Source organism: Gorilla gorilla, chromosome X, assembly GCF_029281585.2.
Source record: "Gorilla gorilla gorilla isolate KB3781 chromosome X, NHGRI_mGorGor1-v2.1_pri, whole genome shotgun sequence".
Lineage (NCBI taxonomy): Eukaryota > Metazoa > Chordata > Mammalia > Primates > Hominidae > Gorilla > Gorilla gorilla.
In genome coordinates this window covers 60393281-60418574 of record NC_073247.2, presented here as the reverse complement: position 1 = coordinate 60418574, position 25294 = coordinate 60393281, and the positions used below count along the sequence as shown (strand labels likewise).

Sequence of the window (25294 nt, the reverse complement as noted above, 5' to 3'; positions counted from 1 at the left end):
GGTACTGGTACCAAAACAGATATATAGACCAATAAAACAGAACAGAGGCCTCAGAAATAATGCCACACATCTACAACCATCTGATCTTTGACAAACCTGACAAAAACAAGCAATGGGGAACGGATTCCCCATTTAATAAATGGTGTTGGGAAAGCTGGCTAGCCATATGCAGAAAACTGAAACTTGACCCCTTCCTTATGCCTTATACAAAAATTAACTCGAGATGGATTAAAGACTTAAACGTAAGACCTAAAACCATAAAAACCCCCGAAGAAAACCTAGGCAATATGATTCAGGACATAGGCATGGGCAAAGACTTCATGACTAAAACACCAAAAGCAATGGCAACAAAAGCCAAAATTGACAAATTGGATCTAATTAAACTAAAGAGCTTCTGCACAGCAAAATAAACTACCATAAGAGTGAAAAGGCAACCTACAGAATGGGAGAAAATTTTTGCAATCTATCCTTCTGACAAAGGGCTAATATCCAGAATCTACAAAGAATTTAAACAAATTTACAAGAAAAAACCAAACAACCCCATCAAAAAATGAGCAAAGTATATGAACAGACACTTCTCAAAAGAAGACATTTATATGGCCAACATATGAAAAAAAGCTCATCATCACTGGTCACCAGAGAAATACAAATCAAAACCGCAATGAGATACCATCTCATGCCAGTTAGAATGGCGATCATTAAAAAGTCAGGAAACAGATGCTGCAGAGGATGTGGTGAAATAGGAACACTTTTACACTTGGGAGTGTAAATTAGTTCAACCATTGTGGAAGACAGTGTGGCAATTCCTCAAGGACCTAGAATGAGAAATACCATTTGATTCAGCAATCCCATCACTGGGTATATGCCCAAAGGATTATAAATCACTCTACTATAAAGACACATGCACACGTATGTTTATTGCAGCACTATTCACAATAGCAAAGACTTGGAACCAACCCAAATGCCCATCAGTGATATACTGGATAAAGAAAATGTGGCACATATACACCATGGAATACTATACAGCCATAAAAAAGGATGAGTTCATGTCCTTTGCAGGGACATGGATGAAGCTGGAAACCATCATTCTAGGCAAACTAACACAGGAACAGCAAATCAAACACCACATGTTCTCACTCATAACTGGGAGTTGAAAAATGAGAACACATGGACACAGTGAGGGGAACATCACACACCCAGGCCAGTCAGGGGGTGGGGGCCTAGGGGAGGAATAGCATTAGGAGAAATACCTAATGTAGATGATGGGTTGATGGATGCAGCAAACCACCATGGCACATGTATACCTATGTAACAAGCCTGCACCATCTGCACATGTATCCTAGAACTTAAAGTATAAGAAAAAATGTACGAGAACTCTATGATCAATAAAATAGATGAACTTCCCATCAAAAAATTGGCAAGAAAATGAAGAATTAGAAAAGAAATACAAATGACCACTAACCATGAAAATATGTTCAATTTCACTAAAAATAAATGCAGATTAAAACAACAATAGATTATTTTTGTTTAGGACACTGACAAAGGTTTAATATATTGATAATAACTTCTGTTGATGGGGGAGTGGGTAAACAGTCATTTGTATTCACTGTCGATGCAAATAAAAACTGCCATAAACTTTGGGAGGGTTATTTGAAAATATCTGTTGGATTTCAAATGTTTGAACCCTTTTACCCAGAGATTCTACTTCTATTAATCTTTACTACAAAAATGCTTAGTTTCAGAAATAAGACCGAAAATTTCCCAAATCTGGGAGAGATATAAATCTAGACTGAAGATGCTAAGCAAATCGTAAACAGGATAAACCCAAAGTAATTAACATAATAAACACATCATAAAACTTCTGAAACTTAACAACACAGAAAAAAACTTTGAAGGCAGCAAGAGGGGAATGAAATATTTCTAATAGAAGTAAAAATTTCTGAATAACAGTAGATTTCTCATTAGAAACTGTGCAGCCCAGAAGAAGATGACACAATATCTTCCAAAAACTAAAAGAAAACAGCTCTAAACTCAGAATTCAATATCCAGGGAAAATATCCTTCAACAGTGAAGGGAAAAATGGCCGGGCGCGGTGGCTCCTGCCTGTAATCCCAGCACTTTGGGAGGCCAAGGCGGGCGGATCACGAGGTCAGGAGATGGAGACCATCCTGGCTAACACGGTGAAACCCCGTCTCTACTAAAAATACAAAAAATTAGCCGGACGTGGTGGTGGACGCCTGTAGTCCCAGCTACTCAGGAGGCTGAGGCAGGAGAATGGCGCAAACTGGGAGGCGGAGGTTGCAGTGAGCCGAGATTGTGCCACTGCCCTCCAGCCCGGGCCACAGAGCAAGACTCCGTCTCAAAAAAAAAAAAAAAAAACAAGAGTGAAGGGAAACTCAAGACATTCTCAGATGAAGGAAAATTAAGAGAATTTGTTGCCAGTAAATCTACCCCAATAGAATAGAAAATTTACAAATTAAAAAAAAAAGGTACAAAAGAAGGAATCTTAAAACATCAGAAAGAAAGAACAATAGAAAGAGCAAAGTATGGGTCAATTCAACAGACTTTCCTTCTGATCCTGAGTTTTCTCAAATATGTTTGACAGTTATGGCAAAAATTAGAACATGGTCTGGTGTGGTTCTCAATGTAGGTACAGGAAATGTTAAAAACAGTAATATCAAAAAATAAAGGAGAATAAAGAGATGTAAAGGAAGGAAACGTTTCTATACCTCTCTCAAACTGCGAAATGATAACTCCAGAAGAATCTGAAAATACACACACACACACACACACACACACACACACACACACAGTAATACCCAGAGCAACCACTGTGAAAGCCATGTGAAGAGAGACACTCAAAACCACTATAGATGCATCCAAATGGAATTATAGTGAATGTTCATGTAACTGACTAGAAGGCAGAAAGAAAAAGAAAATATAAAAATGAAAACCAGAAGGAATAACCAGAAAACAAAAAATAAAAATGGCAAACTTAAGATATGACAGATCAATAATCATATTAAATGTAAATAAATTAAGTAAAACAATTAAAAGACAGATATTGGCAAAGTGAATTTTAAAAAGCACACCCCAGGCCGGACACAGTGGCTCATGCCTGTAATCCCAGCATTTTAGGAGGCCGAGGCGAGCGGATCAGGAGGTCAGGAGATCGAGACCATCCTGGCTAACATGGTGAAACCCTGTCTCTGCTAAAAATACAAAAAAATTAGCTGGGTGTGGTGGCCCGACCCTGTAGTCCCAGCTACTTGGGAGGCCGAGGCACAAGAATTGCTTGAACCTGGGAGGCAGAGGTTGCAATGAGCTGAGATTGCACCGCTGCACTCCAGCCTGGGCAACAGAGTGAGACTCTGTCTCACACACACACACACACACACACACACAAACACACACACACACAAGGCCTGGCGCGGTGGCTCACACCTGTAATCCCAGCACTTTAGGAGGCTGAGGCAGATGGATGACGAGGTCAGGAATTCGAGACCAGCCTGACCAACATCAACATGGTGAAACCCCGTTTCTACTAAAAATACAAAAATTAGCCAGGCGTGGTGGTGCGCACCTGTATTCCCAGCTACTCAGGAGGCTGAGGCAGGAGAATCACTTGAACCCGGGAGGTGGAGGTTGCAGTGAGCCGAGATCGCACCATTGCACTCCAGCCTGGGTGACAGAGGGAGACTCTGTCTCAAAAAAAAAAAAAAAAAAGAAGCACACCCCAATGACATGCTGTCAACAAGAAAACCCCCTTCAAATACAATGATATAAGCCGGTGGAAATTAAAAAGTGGAAAAAGATATATCATGCATACATTAATTTTAAACAAACAAAAGTGGCTATATTAATATCAGTTAAAGTAATATCAGAGCAAAGTAAATTAACAGGGTCAGAGAGAAACATTACATAATAATAAAAGAGTCAATCGACCAAGAAGATACAGAAATCTCAAACGTGTATGTACCAACCAACAGATCTGCAAAATACACGAAGCAAAGACTGACAGAATTGAAAGGAGAAATAGACAAATCCACATTTACAGTTGGAGACTTCAACATCCCTCTCTCAATAATTGATTTTTAAAAATCAGCTAGATAAAAAATCAGCAAGGGTATAGAGGAATTCAACAACAACAGCAACAAACAGAATCTAATTGACATTTATAGAACACGTCCCCCCCGCAAAAAAAAAAAAAAAAATACACATTCATTTCAAGTGCCCATGGAACTTTCACCAAAATAGATGATACCCTCAATTGTAAAACACATCTCAGCAAATAAAATAAGAATTGAACTCATAACACAGTATGTTCTCTGACCACAATGGGATCAAACTAGAAATCAGTGACAAGAATAACAGAACAACAGGGCCGGGCGTGGTGGCTCATGCCTGTAATCCTAGCACTTTGGGAGGCCGAGGCGGGTGGATCACGAGGTCAGGAGATCCAGACCATCCTGGCTAACACAGTGTAACGCCGTCTCTACTAAAAATATAAAAAAATTAGCCGGGCGTGGTGGCAGGCGCCTGTAGTCCCAGCTACTCGGGAGGCTGAGGCAAGAGAATGGCATGAACCCGGGAGGCGGAGCTTGCAGTGAGCCGAGATCGTGCCACTTCCCTCCAGCCCGGGCGACAGAGCAAGACTGCGTCTCAAAATAAATAAATAAATAATAACAGAACAATCTCCAAACACTTGGAAACGAAACGACATACCTCATGGATCAAAGATGAAGGTTTAATCAAAATAAAAAAAAAACACTGAACTGAATGAAAACGAAAATACAACACATCAAAATTTGTGGGCCAGGTGTGGTGGCTCACACCTGTAATACCAGCAATTTGAGAGGCAAACATGGGGACAATCACCTGAGGCCAGGAGTTCAAGACCACCCTGAGCAACGTAGGGACATTCTGTCTCTATTTAAAATAGATATATTCATTTTTAAATTTATATATGTGTACATATTATATACATAAATATATTGTATTATATATTATATTTCATTATATATTTTATTATACATAAAATACAATATTATATACTATTTAATAAAATATATATTGTACATATATAGGGAGAGAGACAGATGATATATATAGAATAGATGATACCATATATACATATATACGTGGGTCACAGCTAAAATATATACATATATATATATGGGCCACAGCTAAAACTGAAAGGGAAATTTATAACACTATTTAATATTAGAAAAGAGGAAAAGCTTAAAAGTCAATACTCTAAGCACCCACCTCAATACTAGAAAAAGAAGAGAAAAATAAATCCAATGCAAGCATAACTTAGGAAAAAATAATGATAAAAGCAGAAATCAGTGAAATTAAAAACAGAAAAACCAATAGTAAAAATCAATGAAACGAAGTCTGGTTCTTTGAAAAGATTAAAAACCTGGCAAACCTCTACCAAGATTGACAAAGAAAAAGAAGACACAAATTAGCAATATCAGAAATGACATAGATTAATAAATTTTACAGATCTGCTGTACAACAGAGTCCTATAGTTAACAGCATTGGGCACTTCAAAATTTGTTAAGAGGGTAGATATCATGTTAAGTGTTCTTGCCAAGAAAACACCCAACAACAACAACAACAAAGGAACACAAGGAAACTTTGGCTGGTGTTGGATGTGTCTACTACCTTGATTATGGTAATGGAATAATGAGTGTTTATATATGAACAAGCTCGTCAAATTATACACATTAAATATATGCAGTTCTTTGTATTAATATATCAATTATACCTCAATAAAAGTTTTTTTAAAAGAAATAAAACAGGGGATTCTGCTACAGACCCTACTGACATAAAAAGGATAAAGGAATACTTTAAACAACACTACACACATAAATTTGACAACTTAAAAGAAATGGATGAATTCCTTCGAAAGCACACTGCCATAACACACCCAATAGGAAATACATCATTTGAATAGTCCCAGTTTTAAATAAATTCAATTATTAATTTTTAAATTTCCCAAAAGAAAAATCTCCAGGCCCAGATGATTTCACTGGATAATTAAACAAAATAGTTAAAGAACAATTAATACCAATTCTACATATGTCTCTTCCATAAAATAGAAAAGGGAACAATTCTCAACTTCTTATATGAGAACACTTTTACAGTGATGCCAAAACCATCCAAAGATAATACAAAATAAGAAAACTCCATGGCCAATATCCCTCATGAATATAGAAACAAAATTCTTAACAAGATATTAGCAGGAGGCAGAGGTTGCAGTGAGCTGAGATCGCGCCACTGCACCCCAGTCTGGGTGACAGAGTGAGATACCGTCTCAAACAAACAAACAAACAAACAAAAAACAATCCAGTATTGGGCACTACAAAATTTGTTAAGAGGGTCGATATCATGTTAAGTGTTCTTAACAAAAATACACCCAACAACAAGGGGACACAAGGAAACTTTGGGAGGTGCTGGATATGACTACTACCTTGATTATGGTAATGGAATCATGGGTGTTTACATATGAAGAAGCTTGTCAAACTGTACACGTTAAATATATGCAGCTCTTTGTATTAATATATCAATGATACCTCAATGAAAGGTTTTTTAAAAGAAATAAAACAAGGGATTCCACTACAGACCCTACTGACATAAAAAGGATAGGGGAATACAATGAACGACTCTACACACATAAAGTTGACGACTTAAAGAAATGGATGAATTCCTTGGAAAGCACAAGCTGCCACAACACACCCAATAGGAAATATATCATTTGAATAGTCCCAGTTTTAAATAAATTCAATTATTAATTTTAAAATTCCCCAAAAGAGTAATCTCCGGGCCCAGATGATTTCACTGGAGAATTAAACAAAATATTTAAAGAACAACACCAATTCTACATCTGTCACTTCCAGAAAATAGAAAAGGGAGCACTTCCCAACACATTATATGAGAACACTTTTACTGTGATGCCAAAACCATCCAAAGATAATACAAAATAGAAAAACTACAGAACAATATCCCTCGTGAATATAGAAACAAAATTCTTAGCAAGATATTAGCAAACAAATTTGAGCAACATATTAAAAGTATTATTTAACATATACCATGACCAAGTGGGATATCTCCCAGGGATGCAAGGCTAGTTTGAAAAATCAACCCATGTAATCCAACATCGATATTGTCTTGTACACTGAGAACTACAAAACATCATTAAGAGAAAGACCTAAATAAATGGAAAGATGTTCCGTGTTCATTGATCAGCTTACTTAATATTAAGATGGCAATACTGCCCAGATTGATCTACAGAATCAACACAATCCATATCAAAATCTGTGTGGTTCAGGGTTAACATATCAGACCTAAGAATATTGTCATTTGAAAATCCTGCTTACAAAGGTTGGCCCTTGGCTAGTATCTGGAAACTTGGATTTGGGGAGGGTTCCCACAACACTAATTGATTATATGAGCTCACTTTGCCTTATGGTTTATGGTGAACACCAGATTTCCTCCTAGAAATCTGAAATTTCGGTATGTGCTAGGCAGGAGGTGCCTGTATCACCAGCCCCCAATAAAAACCCTTGCCACTGATTCTCCAATGAGCTTCCCTCACAGACATTTCACACATGTTGCTACAGCTCATTGCTGGAAAAAGTTTTGCTACGAAGCCAGTCACCAAAGACCACATATTGTATTATTCCATTTATACTGAATGTCTGGAATAGGCAAACCTATAGAGACAGAAAGTAGATTAGTGGTTGCCTAAAGCTGGGAGATATAGGGGTGGAGGGGTGGCTGGGGTGTGATAGACAAAGGGTATAGGGTTTCTTCTGGGGGTGATTAAAAAAGCTCTAAATTGATTATGGTAATGGTTGTACAACTCTGTGACACCATATACTAAAAAAAATTGAGTTGTACACTTTAAATGAGCGAGTTACATGGTATATGAATCATATTTCAACAAAGCTATTATAAAAAATAACAGAGTAGCTAATAAAGTATATCAGTTCCTAAAAACTGTTACATTGAAGAGTGGCAAGGATAGATTCAGTGGAATCAGTTAGCCAGTTATTACAATAATCCAGGCAGTTTGGATCAGGATGACCCAATGTTTTTGGCCTTGACCAAGCACTTCTATGTGGTCCTGGGGCTAGCAATTCTTGAAGAACCATTACCACTTATTTTCAATTATGTAAATATCATTAGGCATTTGCTAATATATATGAACCTGTGCTACCCTTAGCAGGGTAAGTGAAAATGGGCAAAACACAGTCATTCTCTTCAAGAAGTCCTGTTTTTGGAAAGACAAAGCTCATAATGAAACAAATACACCACAAGGCAGAATGTGATATGTGAATTATAAATTCACTAGGTGAATGTAAAACTGTTGAGAATTTCAGAAGACACATATGATTGAGTCCACTCTTATAATCAACACCATCACTATTGTCATAATCATCTCAACATCACCAAGAGTTACTGAGTGTCTAAGCACATGAGCCACTGCTAGGTTGTACACAGAGACAGTTACTGCCTTCCTTGAACCTATACATATCTTCATAATGGAAATATTAAGGAAATGTATCAATAAATACGACATACACAAAAATGCAGTTTTTAGGATGGGGAGTGATTCTGTCAAGAGAAATCACCAATTTCCCTTTTAATTGGAGGAACGCCTTCTCAAGACGGCTTTTTTACGGGGTGTTCTCCTACTGCATGGGAATACATTTTCCAACAGCTGCGACCTCCTAGTGACCACATGGAAGTCATTACCCCGATTCATCATCCTGACTTGAGAGCAAGAGGCACAGGAGGCTGGAGTGCAGTTGGCGAGATCACTCTTCATTACAGCATCAACCTCCCGTGCTCAAGCGATCCTCCCACCTCAGCCTCCGGAGTAACTGGGACTACAGGCACGCGCCACCACACCCAGCTAATTTTTTTTCTTTTGGTAGAAATGGAGGTTTTGCTCTGTTGCCCAGGCTGGTCTCAAACTCAGACTCTTGCCTTCAAGCAATACTCCCACCTCAGCCTCTCAAAGTGCTGGAATTACAAGAGTGAGCCACCGTGCCCAGCTGTCATAAAGTAATACTATATTTCATTTTTATTATTTTTTCTTTTGAGACAGTCTTGCTCTGTCGTCCTGGCTGGAGTGCACTGGCATGATCTCGGCTCACTGCAACCTCCCACTCCCAGGCTCAAGTGATCCTCCCACCTCAGCATCCCGAGTAACTGGGACTATAGGCGGGCACCACAACACACTGCTAATTTTATTTTATTTCATTTATTTTTTGGTAGAGACGGAAGTTTTGCTATGTTGCCCAGGCTGGTCTCAAAGTCCTGCCCTCAAGCTTTCTTCCCGCCTCAGCCTCCGAAGGTGCTGGTATAACAGGAGTGAGCCGCAGCACCCAGCTGTTACCAAGTAATAGTATATTTTATTTATTTATTTATTTATTTATTTATTTATTTATTTTGAGATGGAATCTCGCTCTGTCACCAGGCTGGAGTGCAGTGGCGCCATCCCGGCTCACTGCAACCTCTGTCTCCCGGGCTCAAGCGATTCTCCTGCCTCAGCCTCCCAAGTAGCTATAGACGCATGCCACCATGTCCCGCTAGTTTTTGCATTTTTAGTAGAGACGGAGTTTCACCTTGTTGGCCAGGATGGTCTCCATCTTTTGATCTCGTGATCCGCCTGCCTCAGCCTCCCAAAGTGCTGGCACTACAGGCGTGAGCTACCGTGCCCAGCTATTTAATTTTTTTTTCTTTTGAGACAAGAGTCTCACTCTGTCGTTCAGGCTGGAGTGCAGTGGCACGATCTCGTCTCACTACAACCTCTGCCTCCTGGACTCAAGTGATTCTCCTGCCTTAGCCTCCCAAGTAGCTACAGACGCATGCCACCATGCCCAGCTAATTTTTGTATTGTTAATAGAGACGGGGTTTCACCATGTTGGCCAGGATGGTCTCGATCTCTTGACCTCGTGATCCGCCCGCCTCAGCCTCCCAAAGTGCTGGGATTACAGGCGTGAGCCACTGCGCCTGGCTATTTAATTTTTTTTCTTTTGAGACAAGAGTCTTACTCTGTCGCCCAGGCTGGAGTGCAGTGGCGCCATCTTGGCTCACTGCAACCTTTGCCTCCCAGTTCAAGCCATCCTCCTGCCGCAGCCACTGCACCCAGCTGCAATGTTTAAAACATTCATTCACTGATATACTATCTGCAGGGCAGGATAAACATTTTGTCACCAAGTAATTGTATATTTAAGTTTTTTTTTTTTCTTTTGAGACAGAGTCTTGCTCTGTCACCCAGGATGGAGTGCAGTGGCACCATCTTGGCTCACTGCAACTCCGCCTCCCAGTTTCAAGCGATTCTTCCGCCTCAGCCGCCCGAGTAGCTGGGACTACAGGCGCGCGCTACCACGCCCGGCTAATTTTTGTCTTTTTAGTAGAGACGGGGTTTCGCCATGGTGGTCAAGCTGGTCTCGAATTCCTGAGCTCGGGTGATCTGCCCGCCCCGGCCTCCCAAAGTGCTGGGATTACAGGCGCGAGCCACCACGGTCAGCCTGAAGTACTTTTTAAAGGTTATTTTGTCAGATGTTCCAGAAAAGTTTGTTGGTTTGACAGGGAGGAAATAAACTAATTAAAGGCTAGTTCCCTCAGCCAGTTTTCCTCCCACATCTCCAGCCTGACACAGGATATATTTCTATATTTATAATATATAATCAATATATAAGGCAAAAAGCTCTCGTCACGACTGACAATACATGTCGTACCTTTAACAAGCCACAAATGGACTGGAACAAAAGCTATTAGCAGAATGTTCTCCACCAATCGGAAACTGAAAGAAAACAATACAAAAATAAACCAATCAAAATGTAGATGAGGAACAGAGAGAGAGAGGCGACCAACCGCCTCAGCCCAACTGCCTCAGAATAACGGAAATGCTTCCACAGAAATGCACCTCAGAATAACTGGTACGAGAGGCGGCCGGATTGACCCCACCATTCTCACCAGCAGGGGGAGATCACGAATCAGCGCTTTTTTTTTTAGTCAGACTTAAAACCACCAGATGGGGCCAGAAGATCAGAGTAAGTACCCTTCTACTTTTCTTTTTCTCAGGGAATTTCTCTTCTATCTCCAGACCCTGAAAGAAATAAAAGGCATACTAATCACCACAAACACACACACGCGCGCGCGCGCGCCCCGCCACCCCCACCCCCAAGACGATGGAAGTGGCCAGTGCTGCCAAGCACCCCCACCAGTCACGTGGCCTCTGCGCTCCAGCGAGTCATTTATAATTAAAGTGGTAGGCATTTCATAAGGCTGAGCGTGAATTAAATGAGATAATGCATGTAATACACAGTACCAGGCAAATTCTCAGTCCCCACTCCAGACCCGTAGAATGAGAAACTGAAGCCCTCCAGGTGATTCTGATGCACGCCAAAGTGTGACAATTATTGCTCTGGGAAAGAAGCCTGCCCACTCAGATAGCTAACCAAGTTTTTTGGTCATTTTTACAGATCCCATGACGCTGTGATTTCTGAATTATGTTTTCTGCCCTAAAAATTCCAAAACCTTGTGTCTTGAGCCCACCTGTGTGCCCAGTATTGTGGTGGATGCAGTGAAAAAGAGATAGATAACCTTCTAGGCTTGCAATGTAGGTAATCTAGGAATAGGAAAAGGTAATTAACTCTACAAGGCCAGATTTAGTAAATGTCAGGTGAATTATCCTGACAATAAGCAAATGTTCTAGGAAATCAGGGGAAGGAAATTTCATAATTATAAAAGAAGAGCCTGACCAGAAATAGCCACTGCCAAGCCAAGCCCACCCCTCAAAATTAGCCATAAGTCATTTTCTACCGCAAGGTTATGGAACAGAACTTTAGCTGCCTAATTAAGCCCCTACCTATAAAAGAACCCCTAACATTCCTAAGACTCCACTTATCTTTAGCAGTTGCCCCCTGAAATTGTTTTATGATTTATAAAGTCTATGTTTATAGACTTTAAAAGTCCTTTATTTTCCCCCTCCACTCCTCCAATCACTCATAGGAAAGAAAAAATATGTACAATGCAGACAATGCAGACAAAACACAAACACTTGACAGAAGTAATTATACAGTTCCACTGCCAAGATGTTCAAAATGACTAATTTTCACTTTAGTATGGTTGCATGAAGCTGCTCTAAATGTCATTGTGTACTCTCATGGCAGGAAAACAAATCAGGAGAAAAAGAAGTGGTGTTCCCAATTATATTGGTCCACAGTAAATGATGTCTGATAATCATTGGCATCACTGCCCATTTTCTAAATGGTCATTGTGTCATCACATAAAAGGTAGGCTAAATCTGAGGCTGGAAGATACCCAGCAAGACTACCAGACACACAGTGATTTCATGAAGGCTGATGGTTCACTTCATTTAATTTCCTTTTGCCATTATTCATGATAATTATATTATAAACGCAGGTCCCATTTTTATTATCTTCATAGTTTTTTCTAGCCAAATGCAAACCGAGAGTGTATTTAAAGTATTGATTTGCACTCTTATTCACAAGTTTGTGTGAAAGAGAAGAAGTTTGGGTAGAATAAACAAGGTTACAAAATAGATGATGGTGCTTAGAAAAAAAAATGATGACCAAGGCTTTTGTGTTTAATATCTCAATATTTGGCTATTAAAGGCAAACCTAAGTGCAGACTATTCACACACCTTCACACACTAATACAATATATTCCTTACTTTGACTATTTGAACATCCCTTATCCCTCACCTGCCCTCCATCCCCTCTACTCAGTACAGACCAATTTGAGAGCCTCGAGAAGAGAAGGAAGAGGCAGTAAATGTACTGTGACCTATGACTGAGCCAGGTCTGCCTTGATTCTTCCCTTACATTTCGCTCATTGGTTTCACATCCAAATGCTGCTCTTACCTGCTCCTGGTTAGCCTCCAGGATGACAGGATTCAGGTGCCCTGGGAGAGTGCTCTAATCATCCATAATAGTTCTCTCTTTGTCATTTGGGGATTACTAAGACATTTTCCAGGCATGAATCATGGTTGTTCCTTTCCGGGCTGGGAGACACAGTTTTTGTTTTTGTTTTGTTTTATTTTTAATCTCTTAGAGATATGATTTCTTGTGCTTGGAGAATATGTAAACATTTTCTTCCTTTGCTTCGTATTCCACAGAGATGAGCCAGACACAGGAGCTCCAGCTTTGTCTTTAATCATCAAAAGTTGCCCCTTGACAAAAGGATGGTATAGGAAAAGCAACAAAGACCCTCTTCATGATCAAACTTTAGTCAGGCTTCTCTGAGCCCACTTCTCAACTAGGCCTCAACTTTGGCCTATAAGAACTGCAACTTTCAGCACAATTTCATCCACCTGCCCCCCAATACATACACACACTAAGAGACTTGAACAAACACCAGCGTAGTTTCTGTCAGCTCAAGGCCATTTCCCTAGGATGACAATCTCAGCCCTTTTAAAATGCCTTCCTGAGACAGTTCAAAGCTGCCAAAAGGCCATTTCCCTAGTATGACAATCCTAGCCCCCCTTAAAATGCCTTCCTGAGACAGTTCATTGCTGCCAAAAGAATTTACTGTTTGTTCAGGCCAAAACCTGACTACAGGCCCTGACTCCCTTCCTTACAGCATGTACTTTAGAAAACTTGCAATTGTAAATTCTTTCTCTCTTCTTTTAAGATGTATCTTCTACAACCCAGGACTGTCTTTCTCAACAACCTGGAAGCCATCCCTTTGTAATGTAATGATCAAGAAAAATAGGGTCCATGTCTCCCTGTCTCTATGGGAAGGTAGGAGCTTAGCTTTCTTTTCTTCTCTTTTTTTGATTTTACTTTATTTCATTTCTTTCTTTACAGTTCTTAATTATGTTTTTCTTTATAAACCTGACATTGTGAACATAGGGAACCTAACTTTAATAAGTACCCATTAGCAAACACAGATGCCCCAATACATTGACCAAGTTCACCCCCACTCAATGTCCTTCGGTACTTTTCCTTAGCACACCCTGCCTTTTGTTTCAGTGGAGTTGAGATCTGTTCATCAGAAGTCTCTCTCCTCTACTGCAGTGGCCTGAATAAAATCTGTCTTGCCGCCTCTAACAAATTCCAGGCTCTGTTTCTGTTTGACACCATGAGCTAACAGGATCAAAATAATATAGCGGAGTTAGAGATGCAATCTCAGGGGCAACAGGAAAAAGAATAAATGGAGGTAGAACCAAGAATATGGAACTCTTTTAGGGGATCATCTCAACTGATTGTTAATTCAGATGCATTTATTTACATGCATGCAGTATTAAAGTGGAGACATGGAGAAAAGACAAGGAAAGATGAGACTTGGGCAGAGTGAGAGACATTTGGTTGTGGGATAATATTTCCAAACTGGGGCTAAACTCAGTAAGATGAGATGAAGGCATCTCAAAGTGTAATGGATAAATCTCTAACACATACTGCAGCCAACAAACCAGCACTGGCCAGATTGAAAAGATTAAGTGGAGCTTAAGTCTTTTCATGGCCTAGGGAGTCTGTAAAAGACAGACCCTGTCTCAACTAGATCAGCCTTTCTCTGGACAACTTATAGGGAAGGTCAGAGCCTGCTAGACCACTTAGAGCACACAGAATCCTTAGAGCCCTCCAACTTTGTGCTGTCACTGTTCTCTATAGAAACGGTGATGTCAAGAAGAGGTAACTCTGGTACCAGCTGGCAGTCAAGGCTGTAGGAGGGCATGGAGAGTTGAAGAAAAAAGCAGTATCTTGAGGCAGACTGGAAGAGTCATCACAGCATCCAAATCGACAAGAAAACATCATTCCAGGGTCCTACATGATGGCGTACTCTGATACTACAATGGTAGGGACATCTGACTTCTTTTTGACTAGCTAAGGGGGCATCTTAATGGTGAGGTGAAACTACAGAAGCTGCTGAGGCAGCCTCCAAGTTTCTATTTTCATACTTTTATTTGGGATACCCAGAAAAGATTTTGACCAACATTTCTCTGTTTCTATGTAAATCTAAAGATCTCTTGCAATATAACTCTGATTCTCTAGTAGGGGTATGATTAGATTGTTCTGGAGGTCTCGCAGGAAATGAAAAGAGAAGGGATATCTTGATGGACTGTGAGCCAGAGAAAATGTGAGAAAAATGGTGTGTACCCTCATAGAGATAACAGAAAAAGTTTGTCGCACCACAGGCAGCCTGATGTGCTTTTGATGGGAATAGGTTACTGAGTTTGCCAACATGCCCACCTTTGCTTAGGTTGTGACAGTTCAGGCATTGTGACCCAACAAACTCTGTTGCCACACCCCAGGGTCAGAGGCAGCAGGGGAAAGCCTGGCCCCTCAGTCTGGTCCAACAGCTGACAGGGGTGGCAGCCAACTGCAGGTGCCCAAGAACTTGGCACTTCTCAGTTCCATCTAAAGGGGCACATCTCCCTTCTGGGTGTCACGTTTTCAGCCAAACGTCTAAAAGAACTTCATCATCAAGGTAATGAATTCATAAATTTTATTTTTCACAGTTCTTCTGGACTTGGACTTAGGCTGTTTCTGAATCACATGAGGGACTCTATGCCTCCACCTCTTTTTTTACTAGGCTAGTGTTCCCTATGTAGCTCTTGGAAAAAAAGAAACTCCCTCTTCAGAGTGAGTCTTTTCCTATAACTTTTTCAAGGTTTCACAGAGACTCCTGAAGGAAGAGTTCAAAAAGATCTTGGTTGGAGGCAGGGATGGTAAAGAGCAGGAATGTAGTATTATCATGTGAAAGGATAGCCATTAGAGAATAGCTATTATTAATATGCTGTAGGGGAATAGAGAAGGGGTGGAAGGAAAGAAGGAGGAAGGGAGAAAGAGAAGGGGAGGGAGGGGGAGGGAAGGGGGAGAAAGGGGAGGGGGAGAAAGGGGGAGGGAATGGAAAGGGGAGGGAGGGAGCGGAGTGGGGAGAGAGGGGAGGGGAAGGGCAGAAGGGAGAGCAGGAGTGGGGAGGATGGGAGGGGGAATTCAACAGCCCTCTAATACTTGGCAAAAAGGATTTCTCTTGTTAAAATTTAAAAAGAAATCAAATTCAAGCCCCAGATACCAAAAACAAGTCTACTGAACTCTTAACTGTGTGTTCTAAGCATAAATCTCAGGTCTTACGCAGCAAAAATCAGTCACTGGCTTTTGTCATTTCCTTTTTACTTTTAGTTCCAGACTGGGTTGGGAGGTGGTGGCGGGGGGTGATGGTGGAAGGAAGTTGACAGAGATTATTTTTTCTTTCTAAAATAAATTAAACTTGATCCTATTGGATCAGGGTCTGGTCTTCCCTCAGATTTCTGTCTCTCGGTGTTATATTTATGGTTATTAGACTGGGTTTTCTCAGCATTCAAAATCTTGTTCTATATATTGAAATTGTATATGTTGTTTTAATAAAAGGGCTATTTATTTACTGCTATTGACTTTAGTATTTTCCAATGGCTTTGAGTGATGTGTTATAGCTATTTATCTAATTTCACTTTCTATAGTGTAATGGGAAAGACTGGTTGAACTGGAGTTAGCTAGAATTAAGTTAGAGGGGGTAACGTGAGCTGGAGTTTTTTGAAGGTACTCGAGGGGGTAAAGAAATGTGGAGATCAGAGACATTTAGTTAGTAGAGTTGGGTAGAAGTAAATCACTAAATGTAATCCCCAAAGTCACTAGATTTCCTTTTAAATTTGATTCCCAGGTCATCATACTCTCATGATTCCAAATACTTGGTGTGGGGAGTCTAAATTAAAGGAGACTATGGATTTTGCTAAAAGATAATGATCCTGAGCATCAAGTTCAAACATCTCAATGTGTCCCCCACTGCTCACCCCACCAGTTCCTAGCCTAAACCTATATATGAAACACAGAAATGGATTTCAGAACCCCTCCAGAGATTCTTATCCAAACTGACCCAGTTTCCAAAAACCATATATAAGCATTTCAACTTTCTTTTATTTCTCTTTCCAGATGTCTGATGATATTGACTGGTTACGCAGCCACAGGGGTGTGTGCAAGGTAGATCTCTACAACCCAGAAGGACAGCAAGATCAGGACCGGAAAGTGGTAAGATAAAAAATGACTCATGCCGAGGAGTAGGAAAAATTGGCATATGGGTATAGATATCCTGGGGCCCAAGATAAACTAATGGACGATGATACCCTGACTTCTCCAAGCAACCAAGCTCAACAAGGTCTGTCAGGGGCCAGCATGCTCATACATCATACAGAGATAAAAATCAAGGGAGGGGCAGGGTGTGGTGTGATGTAAAGGACCTGGGGAGGGGAGGCTGGGGAGGAGCCTGAGGGAGGAGTGGTGGTTGCCTGGCAACCAGCCTCTATTAGTTAAGACCTCTTAAGTCATAATAATATTGCCTAGCTAACAATGTTACCCTAGGACCCCTCAGGAGGGCAAAATGCTTCATGGTCTGTTTCCCAAACTTCAAGTAATTCACAGGGCTTCACAGTCTTCAATCATATTCAAATGCCACGCATACTATTATTTAATTAATATGTATTTTTACAATGTCTTAAAAATTGACTTACATTTTAAAAATTACAATCATGCTAAGAAATATTATCCATAATATCCCAGGTTTGATGTTCTAGTATGTATTCTCCCTAATGCACAATAAAATTCACCTATTAAATGCAGAAATATTTATCCATACACTACTTAAAATATTCTATATTATTGATAATAAAATAAATTTTGAGAAACACTAGTGTAGTAGCAAGTGCTCTAAACTGGAAGCCAGGAAAATTGAGTTCTAATACAAGCTCCACATTTAAGTTTGTGTAAGTTGGGCAAGCCATTTCTCTTCACAGTTTTCTCAATTAATACATGTGGATATTGTACCTCGGGCCTCACTCTGACAGGAGGTTGGTATTCTCATTTAAGAAACGTGCTAATGCTAAGATTCTGTCTGCCTAACAATAATCACAGTATTAACATTTATTGGGTACTCACTATGTGCCAGGCAATCTGCTTTTACATGCTTTCCATATAGTATCTCAGTTAATCCTCACAAGAACCCTCTGAGGTAGGTGCTATTATCATCTCCAAGAAAGAGAAATTATGCCCCTTTCTCTAGAGTTTTTCTAAATTCACCCTTCTAATTTGATGCAGATATGCTTTGTCGATGTGTCCACCCTGAATGTAGAAGATAAAGATTACAAGGTACGTATTCTCTGCTCAGAGTCAGAATTGGTAGGAAGCTGCTGAGAAGGGTTATCAGTGAAGTATGAAGAATGGAAAATGTTGGGGGAGAGAGGGGAAAGGTGGAGGGGACTCAGGGGGAAAGCCAGCATTCTCATGAGCCCAAGATCCCTGGTTCTGAATTTACCGTCACTCTTGATATCAAGTCTCATTTTAGAAGCCACTTAAGTTGCTGGTAGGACTGAAAGAGATAAAACATGGAAGATAGCATGTCAGAAAAGTTGTTTTTTATTTTTTTATTTAAAAAAAAACCCATCCAAAGGGTGATGAATATAGTTCTTGAGACTGGTGGCTTTGTGAGCATCTTCAGAGTGGGGAGTAGTAATTTGTGGAGGGAACTTCATCTCATTCTTCAAAGATTAGCTAGCCTCACAAGCCTACCTCTCCTGCAGAAAGAAAAAAGATAAAAGAAGTCATAACATTCACGATTTGAAGTCATAGCCTAGGGGAGCAGCTTGGAGAAATATCCAAAAGTAACTGTTTAAGAATCTCACCGTTTAATTCCATAGGATGCTGCTAGTTCCAGCTCAGAAGGCAACTTAAACCTGGGAAGTCTGGAAGAAAAAGAGATTATCGTGATCAAGGACACTGAGAAGAAAGACCAGTCTAAGGTACACTTAACCTCTGAGATCCCACCACTTCTAATTCTCAGAGCTCAATGATGAGTCTGAGGACTCTGGATCAGACATGGTAAGACACTTACTGTCAAACAGGCTCATCAATTTGAATACTATGACATTCTAGAGAACACAGGCCTAAGTTCAAGACCACAGTAAGTTCAACACCCAGGTACTTAATAATGGCACTAATCACAGAGGCTCAGAATGCCCTCTCCTGATTTCCAGCTACCCATCCAATCATAATCACACAAGACTATTTGTAATATTCTTCGCTGGCTGGTAATGGACTTGTGTGCCCCACATTGCCCAGCATCCAGCAGGGAAGAAAGAGGGGTATGGAGCAGAGACAATCCATAACCACCAAGAATTTGAGTGCCTCATCCTTACCCTGTGGTCTAAGAGATTACCTAGGCTGTTGAGTAGCTTAAAGTTAGAAGCAATTAGACTTGCATGCCACTGTGACATACAAACTCCTTTTGGTTTTGTTTAAGTATCCAAAATTATATCTGTTAGGGTCCTGGTTTTGGGAGGGCACTGGAGCATACAACAAGTCACCGTCTCATGCCTACAAGCCTGGAGTGGCTGGTAATAGGACAGGATATTTGACTTTAATGCAGAGGAATCAAATGTTTCTTGTTCTGTGTCTCTAGGCTCATATTATAACCAAAACATTATTTCTGACCCCAGACTCCAGAAAGGAGTGGCCCCCAAGGAAGGAAAAACAAGTTTACATTACAGTATCCAAAGAGTTGTCAGTTTACTTGGGTATGGCCAACTCAATTTTGGAGTCTTAAGAAAGGGATAAATTATACCTGGCATTAATTTTTGAAAAAGCAGCCCATGTTTCCTACATACAATGCAGATCTGCTTGATTGTAACTTAAGCTCATTTGCAAAAAGTTGACTTTATCATGACCTCACATTTCCAGAAATTCAGTGAAAAGAGAGGAGATGAAGCAATAGAACGAGCAGAGGGCTTGGTAGTTAGTGTTGGGTGGAATATGTGTATATAGTACATATACACATATCTGGACATGGGCATACACAGTCACAGGCATAGATATACACATATAAATTTATACAAAATGATACACACATCAATGTATACATTTATATACATTTACAAAAAACAATTTATACAAGCAATTATAAATACATGCTTGGCTACATTTGATATTGACATACACAAGCATTGATGTAGCAAACTTAAACTGATCATAAACAATGACACACATATACAAAGATATACAAAGTCATACAGAGTCAGATGCAGTGACATGCCCACACAGGACACACATAAACACCCATATTACACAATGCATGAACATACATTCACACACATTACATGCATAAGACTTGATCAAAACATAGTGACCATACAGACTCAGTTATTGGTATACACACTTATAAATATACATATGTATGCAAAGACATATATGGTCATACACAGTCATGCTGACATACACACAAACTTACACTAAGCGACACATATTTACTAACACACTTGTTTGTTCGTATTGATACATACAGTTGACACAAATGCAATAACACACCTACTCACACACATACTCAAATACCAGGGTATGTACAACATTGACATACACATGGTCAAATATTGACATAACATATAAATATAACATAAATTGATACCCAATTTATGAACATACATAGTCATTATACAATCACCTGTTTACACATATTCATGTTTTAACATACATATACATTAATATATTAAAATTGTATCTATTATATTAATGAATGTATATGTTAATACGTGAATTTATGCTTTAACATACATAAATGCATTTATAGCTGCATGATACATACTAGTGAATTTATATTACACACATATATGCAGATTACTGAAATTGACACTTGCTCATTTACATATTCAGAGACACACTGACATAGACACTCATATTTTGACATTCACACATGTACAAATATGCATACTAACATGCACATGTCAGCCTATACAGTAGACATATACAATAGGTAATGATGTCAACACATTATTACACATGCTTAGACATAGTCACACATATGCACACACACACAGAGGCACATTTTCACACACTAACAATACAGAATGGCACATTCTCACATCTTTGAGATGTTCACACATGTGAACTGCTATATTTCCATGCATATATACACACACAACAGACACACTGACACATTTTTGACACATTGAGATACAACATATTCATATGAGTTGGCAGACATATATTGATAACCCTTGTATAAAGTATACACATGTATATACTTTGAACTTTTGTTGCTGCCACTTCTGCTTGAATGTGTACTAATGGATATAACTGGATGTTATGTTCCCATACAAACTCCAAAAGGTCAAATCCCTAATCTGATACATCTTCTAAATAAAATAAGGGAAAAAAGTAGCCTACCCAAACTCTTATGGATAGGTCTTCTTCTTTTTTTAGACAGAGGGATCTGTATGCCTTTTCAAACAAGCTCCCTCTGATCCTGTAAGTGTCCTCAACTGGCTTCTCAGTGATCTCCAGAAGTATGCCTTGGGTTTCCAACATGCACTGAGCCCCTCAACCTCTACCTGTAAACATAAAGTAGGAGACACAGAGGGCGAATATCACAGAGCATCCTCTGAGAACTGCTACAGTATCTATGCCGATCAAGTGAACATAGATTATTTGATGAACAGACCTCAAAACCTACATCTAGAAATGACAGCAGCTAAAAACACCAACAATAATCAAAGTCCTTCAGCTCCTCCAGCCAAACCTCCTAGCACTCAGAGAGCAGTCATTTCCCCTGATGGAGAATGTTCTATAGATGACCTTTCCTTCTACGTCAACCGACTATCTTCTCTGGTAATCCAGATGGCCCATAAGGAAATCAAGAAGAAGCTGGAAGGTAAAAGCAAATGCCTTCATCATTCAATCTGTCCATCCCCTGAGAACAAAGAGAGAATCAGTCCCCGAACTCCTGCGAGCAAGATTGCTTCTGAAATGGCCTATGAAGCTGTGGAACTGACAGCTGCAGAAATGCGTGGCACTGGAGAGGAGTCCAGGGAAGGTGGCCAGAAAAGCTTTCTATATAGCGAATTATCCAACAAGAGCAAAAGTGGAGACAAACAGATGTCCCAGAGAGAGAGCAAAGAATTTGCAGATTCCATCAGCAAGGGGCTCATGGTTTATGCAAATCAGGTGGCATCTGACATGATGGTCTCTCTCATGAAGACCTTGAAAGTGCACAGCTCTGGGAAGCCAATTCCAGCATGTGTGGTCCTGAAGAGGGTGTTGCTAAGGCACACCAAGGAGATTGTGTCCGATTTGATTGATTCTTGCATGAAGAACCTGCATAATATTACTGGGGTCCTGATGACTGACTCAGACTTTGTCTCAGCTGTCAAGAGAAATCTGTTCAACCAGTGGAAACAAAATGCTACAGACATCACGGAGGCCATGCTGAAGCGCTTGGTCAGTGCCCTTATTGGTGAGGAGAAGGAGACTAAGTCTCAGAGTCTGTCATATGCATCTTTAAAAGCTGGGTCCCATGATCCCAAATGCAGGAATCAGAGTCTTGAATTCTCCACCATGAAAGCTGAAATGAAAGAGAGGGACAAAGGCAAAATGAAATCAGACCCATGCAAGTCACTGACTAGTGCTGAGAAAGTCGGTGAACACATTCTCAAAGAGGGCCTGACCATCTGGAACCAAAAGCAAGGAAACTCATGCAAGGTGGCTACCAAAGCATGCAGCAATAAAGATGAGAAAGGAGAAAAGATCAATGCTTCCACAGATTCACTGGCCAAGGACCTGATTGTCTCTGCCCTTAAGCTGATCCAGTACCATCTGACCCAGCAGACTAAGGGCAAAGATACATGTGAAGAAGACTGTCCTGGTTCCACCATGGGCTATATGGCTCAGAGTACTCAATATGAAAAGTGTGGAGGTGGCCAAAGTGCCAAAGCACTTTCAGTGAAACAACTAGAATCTCACAGAGCCCCTGGACCATCCACCTGTCAAAAGGAGAACCAACACCTGGACTCCCAGAAAATGGATATGTCAAACATCGTTCTAATGCTGATTCAGAAACTGCTTAATGAGAACCCCTTCAAATGTGAGGATCCATGCGAAGGTGAGAGCAAGTGTTCTGAGCCCAGGGCAAGCAAAGCAGCTTCCATGTCCAACAGATCTGACAAAGGGGAAGAACAATGCCAGGAGCATCAAGAACTTGACTGTACCAGTGGGATGAAGCAAGTGAACGGGCAATTTATAGATAAACTGGTAGAATCTGTGATGAAGCTCTGCCTTATCATGGCTAAGTATAGCAACAATGGGGCAGCCCTTGCTGAGTTGGAAGAACAAGCAGCCTCGGCAAATAAGCCCAATTTCAGGGGCACCAGATGCATTCACACTGGTGCAATGCCACAGAACTATCAAGACTCTCTTGGACATGAAGTAATTGTCAATAATCAGTGCTCTACAAATAGCTTGCAGAAGCAGCTCCAGGCTGTCCTGCAGTGGATTGCAGCCTCCCATTTTAACGTGCCCATGCTCTACTTCATGGGAGATAAGGATGGACAACTGGAAAAGGTAAGTAATGCATTAAGGCACAAGAAGAAAGTTGGAATGGGCAGAGGCAGGGAGGCAGCATTGTACTTAGAGCCCAAGATCTTTCGAGTTTCAAGTCTATTCTTTACCGTGTGCTTCATGAATTACTTTCACCTCATAAAAAGACACAAAAATGGTGAACCACTAGCTAAGTGGACACTTCAAGGCCTGTGCATTTCCACCAAGAGGAGGAGAGTGAGATTAACGCATTTCATCCGTGACCCTTTTGACAAACTATTTGATAAAACATTGGGGAATGATTAAGTCTTATGTTTTGAGTTTTAAGATCCCCCAAAGTACTCTAGAGAGGAGGGAACAAAAAAGGAAAATGGAGTTCCTCCCTACCTCTTGAGGTGTTGGAAGTATCATGGACTAATTTTGTGTTTGACCTACCAGAAACAGTTTGAAACTTGTCTCTTACTATTTTCCCTATGCTCCTCCCCCAAACTCATGGGTCCTGCAAGTGCCCTGAGAGTCCTGTCTCCTTAAATTTTATGCCCTATGTGCCTCACTTGCCTGACCCTAGTCCTGGCCCTGCTCCTCAGATTCCATGGAGGCCAGCATTCATACATTCATACAGATGCACATTCTCTCTCTGTCTCTCTCTCTCTCTCTCTTTCTCTCTCTCTCTCTCACACACACACACACACACACACACACATACATACACACACACCTATCTGACAGCTGAGTTTCCTGCATTAGATGGATTCCAGAAACATCAAATACTTAACAAAGTTATTTTCAGTCCAGGAGCCAAGGCCAGACAATCCTCCCTACTCCAAGTCTCATACTTTTTTAGGGAGGTGGGGGAATGGCAACCCCAAACCTTGACCTAGCAATCAGCACAGACTAACTGAAGGGTCCAGCATCTGGTGAAAAGTATTTAATGAACACAACTAATTTCAGAGTGTGTTTTTGAAGCTCAAAAAAGAAAGTATCTTTGGCATTTTGATCTATGTCATTAGAGAAGTTTCAAGGGAAAAGGAAAGATGTGTCAGCAGCCTCTAGTCCTAGATCTATGACGTGCTGTACCCTAATCCTAGAATCATGGGCGGGAAGGTGGTGGGTGTGGGTGAGGAGGTTAGGGGTTGAGGGGGTTGGGTGGTAGAACTTCGTCCAGCAGGTCTTTCCTCCAAAAAGCATCACGTAACTCACACTAGCTCTGTTTTCCCCACAGCTTCCTCAGGTTTCAGCTAAAGCAGCAGAGAAGGGGTACAGTGTAGGAGGTCTTCTTCAAGAGGTCATGAAGTTTGCCAAGGAATGGCAACTGGATGAAGCTGTGGGAAAGGTGGCCAGGAAACAGTTGCTGGACTGGCTGCTCGCTAACCTGTGAGCTGATCCTTGACTCCTCTTCATCTTAGCCCCCCTAGCAGCATTCCATCCCAGCCAGAGCACCCCCACCATCAGGCCAGTCAACTGCACAATACACAACTGTATTTCCCAATACACTTGAGCAGTTGCCTGTGAATGTAAGAGGTGTCAACAAACTGGGAAATAAAATAAAAAAAATAATAAATGTGTCATTGTTTTTTTGATCAGCTATTTCCAAGACAAGAGAAGGGAATTGGCTCATTTTCCAGGAATGGTGATACAGTGTTGGAGTTGTATTCAGATCTCACCCTGGATTATTTTCTGAGCACCGAGGACACAGGGATATAATCCATGTCAAGGTCCCTAAGTAATCTGGTTTGTCCAAATAATCTCAATTCACAGTCTATTTAGAGTTTTCCCACCTGTGGCCTTCCTATTTCTCCCTGAACTGCACAACTAACTTGATAATCCCCTTTCTAATCCCAAGGATACAGCTTTCTTGGTTTAGTTGAAGAAAGTGTATACCCATTACCCTGCCTTGCTACACACACATCCCTCAA

General features: G+C 40.6%; 2 protein-coding genes across 6 annotated transcripts in view; one reads left to right on the top strand and one right to left on the bottom strand.

The window, feature by feature from the left end:
* CCNB3 (cyclin B3) overlaps nucleotides 1-10958 on the bottom strand; it is a 97953-nt gene extending 86995 nt beyond the window's left edge. The window contains exon 1 of one of the 2 annotated variants that reach the window (XM_004064162.4): nucleotides 10761-10958. The gene's annotated coding sequence lies outside the window, so the exon portion shown is untranslated. The remainder of the gene's footprint in view (nucleotides 1-10760) is intronic. The other variant, XM_055375791.2, reaches the window with a different exon arrangement.
* Nucleotides 10432-24940, top strand: AKAP4 (A-kinase anchoring protein 4). Of its 4 annotated transcripts, none has more exons than XM_055375795.2 (8): nucleotides 10432-11075; nucleotides 13681-13790; nucleotides 14661-14844; nucleotides 16959-17054; nucleotides 18117-18167; nucleotides 18716-18817; nucleotides 21270-23402; nucleotides 24601-24940. In XM_055375795.2, the coding sequence occupies exons 3-8, from the start codon at nucleotides 14818-14820 to the stop codon at nucleotides 24754-24756; spliced, it is 2565 nt and encodes an 854-aa protein (XP_055231770.1). In that variant the 5' UTR covers nucleotides 10432-11075; nucleotides 13681-13790; nucleotides 14661-14817; the 3' UTR covers nucleotides 24757-24940. The 4 variants fall into 4 exon arrangements, with proteins under 4 accessions (XP_055231770.1, XP_004064208.3, XP_055231771.1 ...); XM_055375796.2 differs by lacking the exon at nucleotides 10432-11075 and adding an exon at nucleotides 11248-11411 and having other exon boundaries at nucleotides 24601-24925; XM_004064160.5 differs by lacking the exon at nucleotides 13681-13790 and having other exon boundaries at nucleotides 24601-24934.
* Nucleotides 24941-25294: the final 354 nt, after the last annotated feature.

Excerpts from the sequence above, each read along its gene's own strand:
- AKAP4 (XM_055375795.2), top strand. The coding sequence starts at position 14,818 with ATGATGGCGTACTCTGATACTACAATG. Across the intron at positions 18,818-21,269 it reads AGAAGAAAGACCAGTCTAAG|ACAGAGGGATCTGTATGCCT; the intron begins GTACACTTAACC and ends TTCTTTTTTTAG. Across the intron at positions 23,403-24,600 it reads AGGATGGACAACTGGAAAAG|CTTCCTCAGGTTTCAGCTAA; the intron begins GTAAGTAATGCA and ends TTTTCCCCACAG.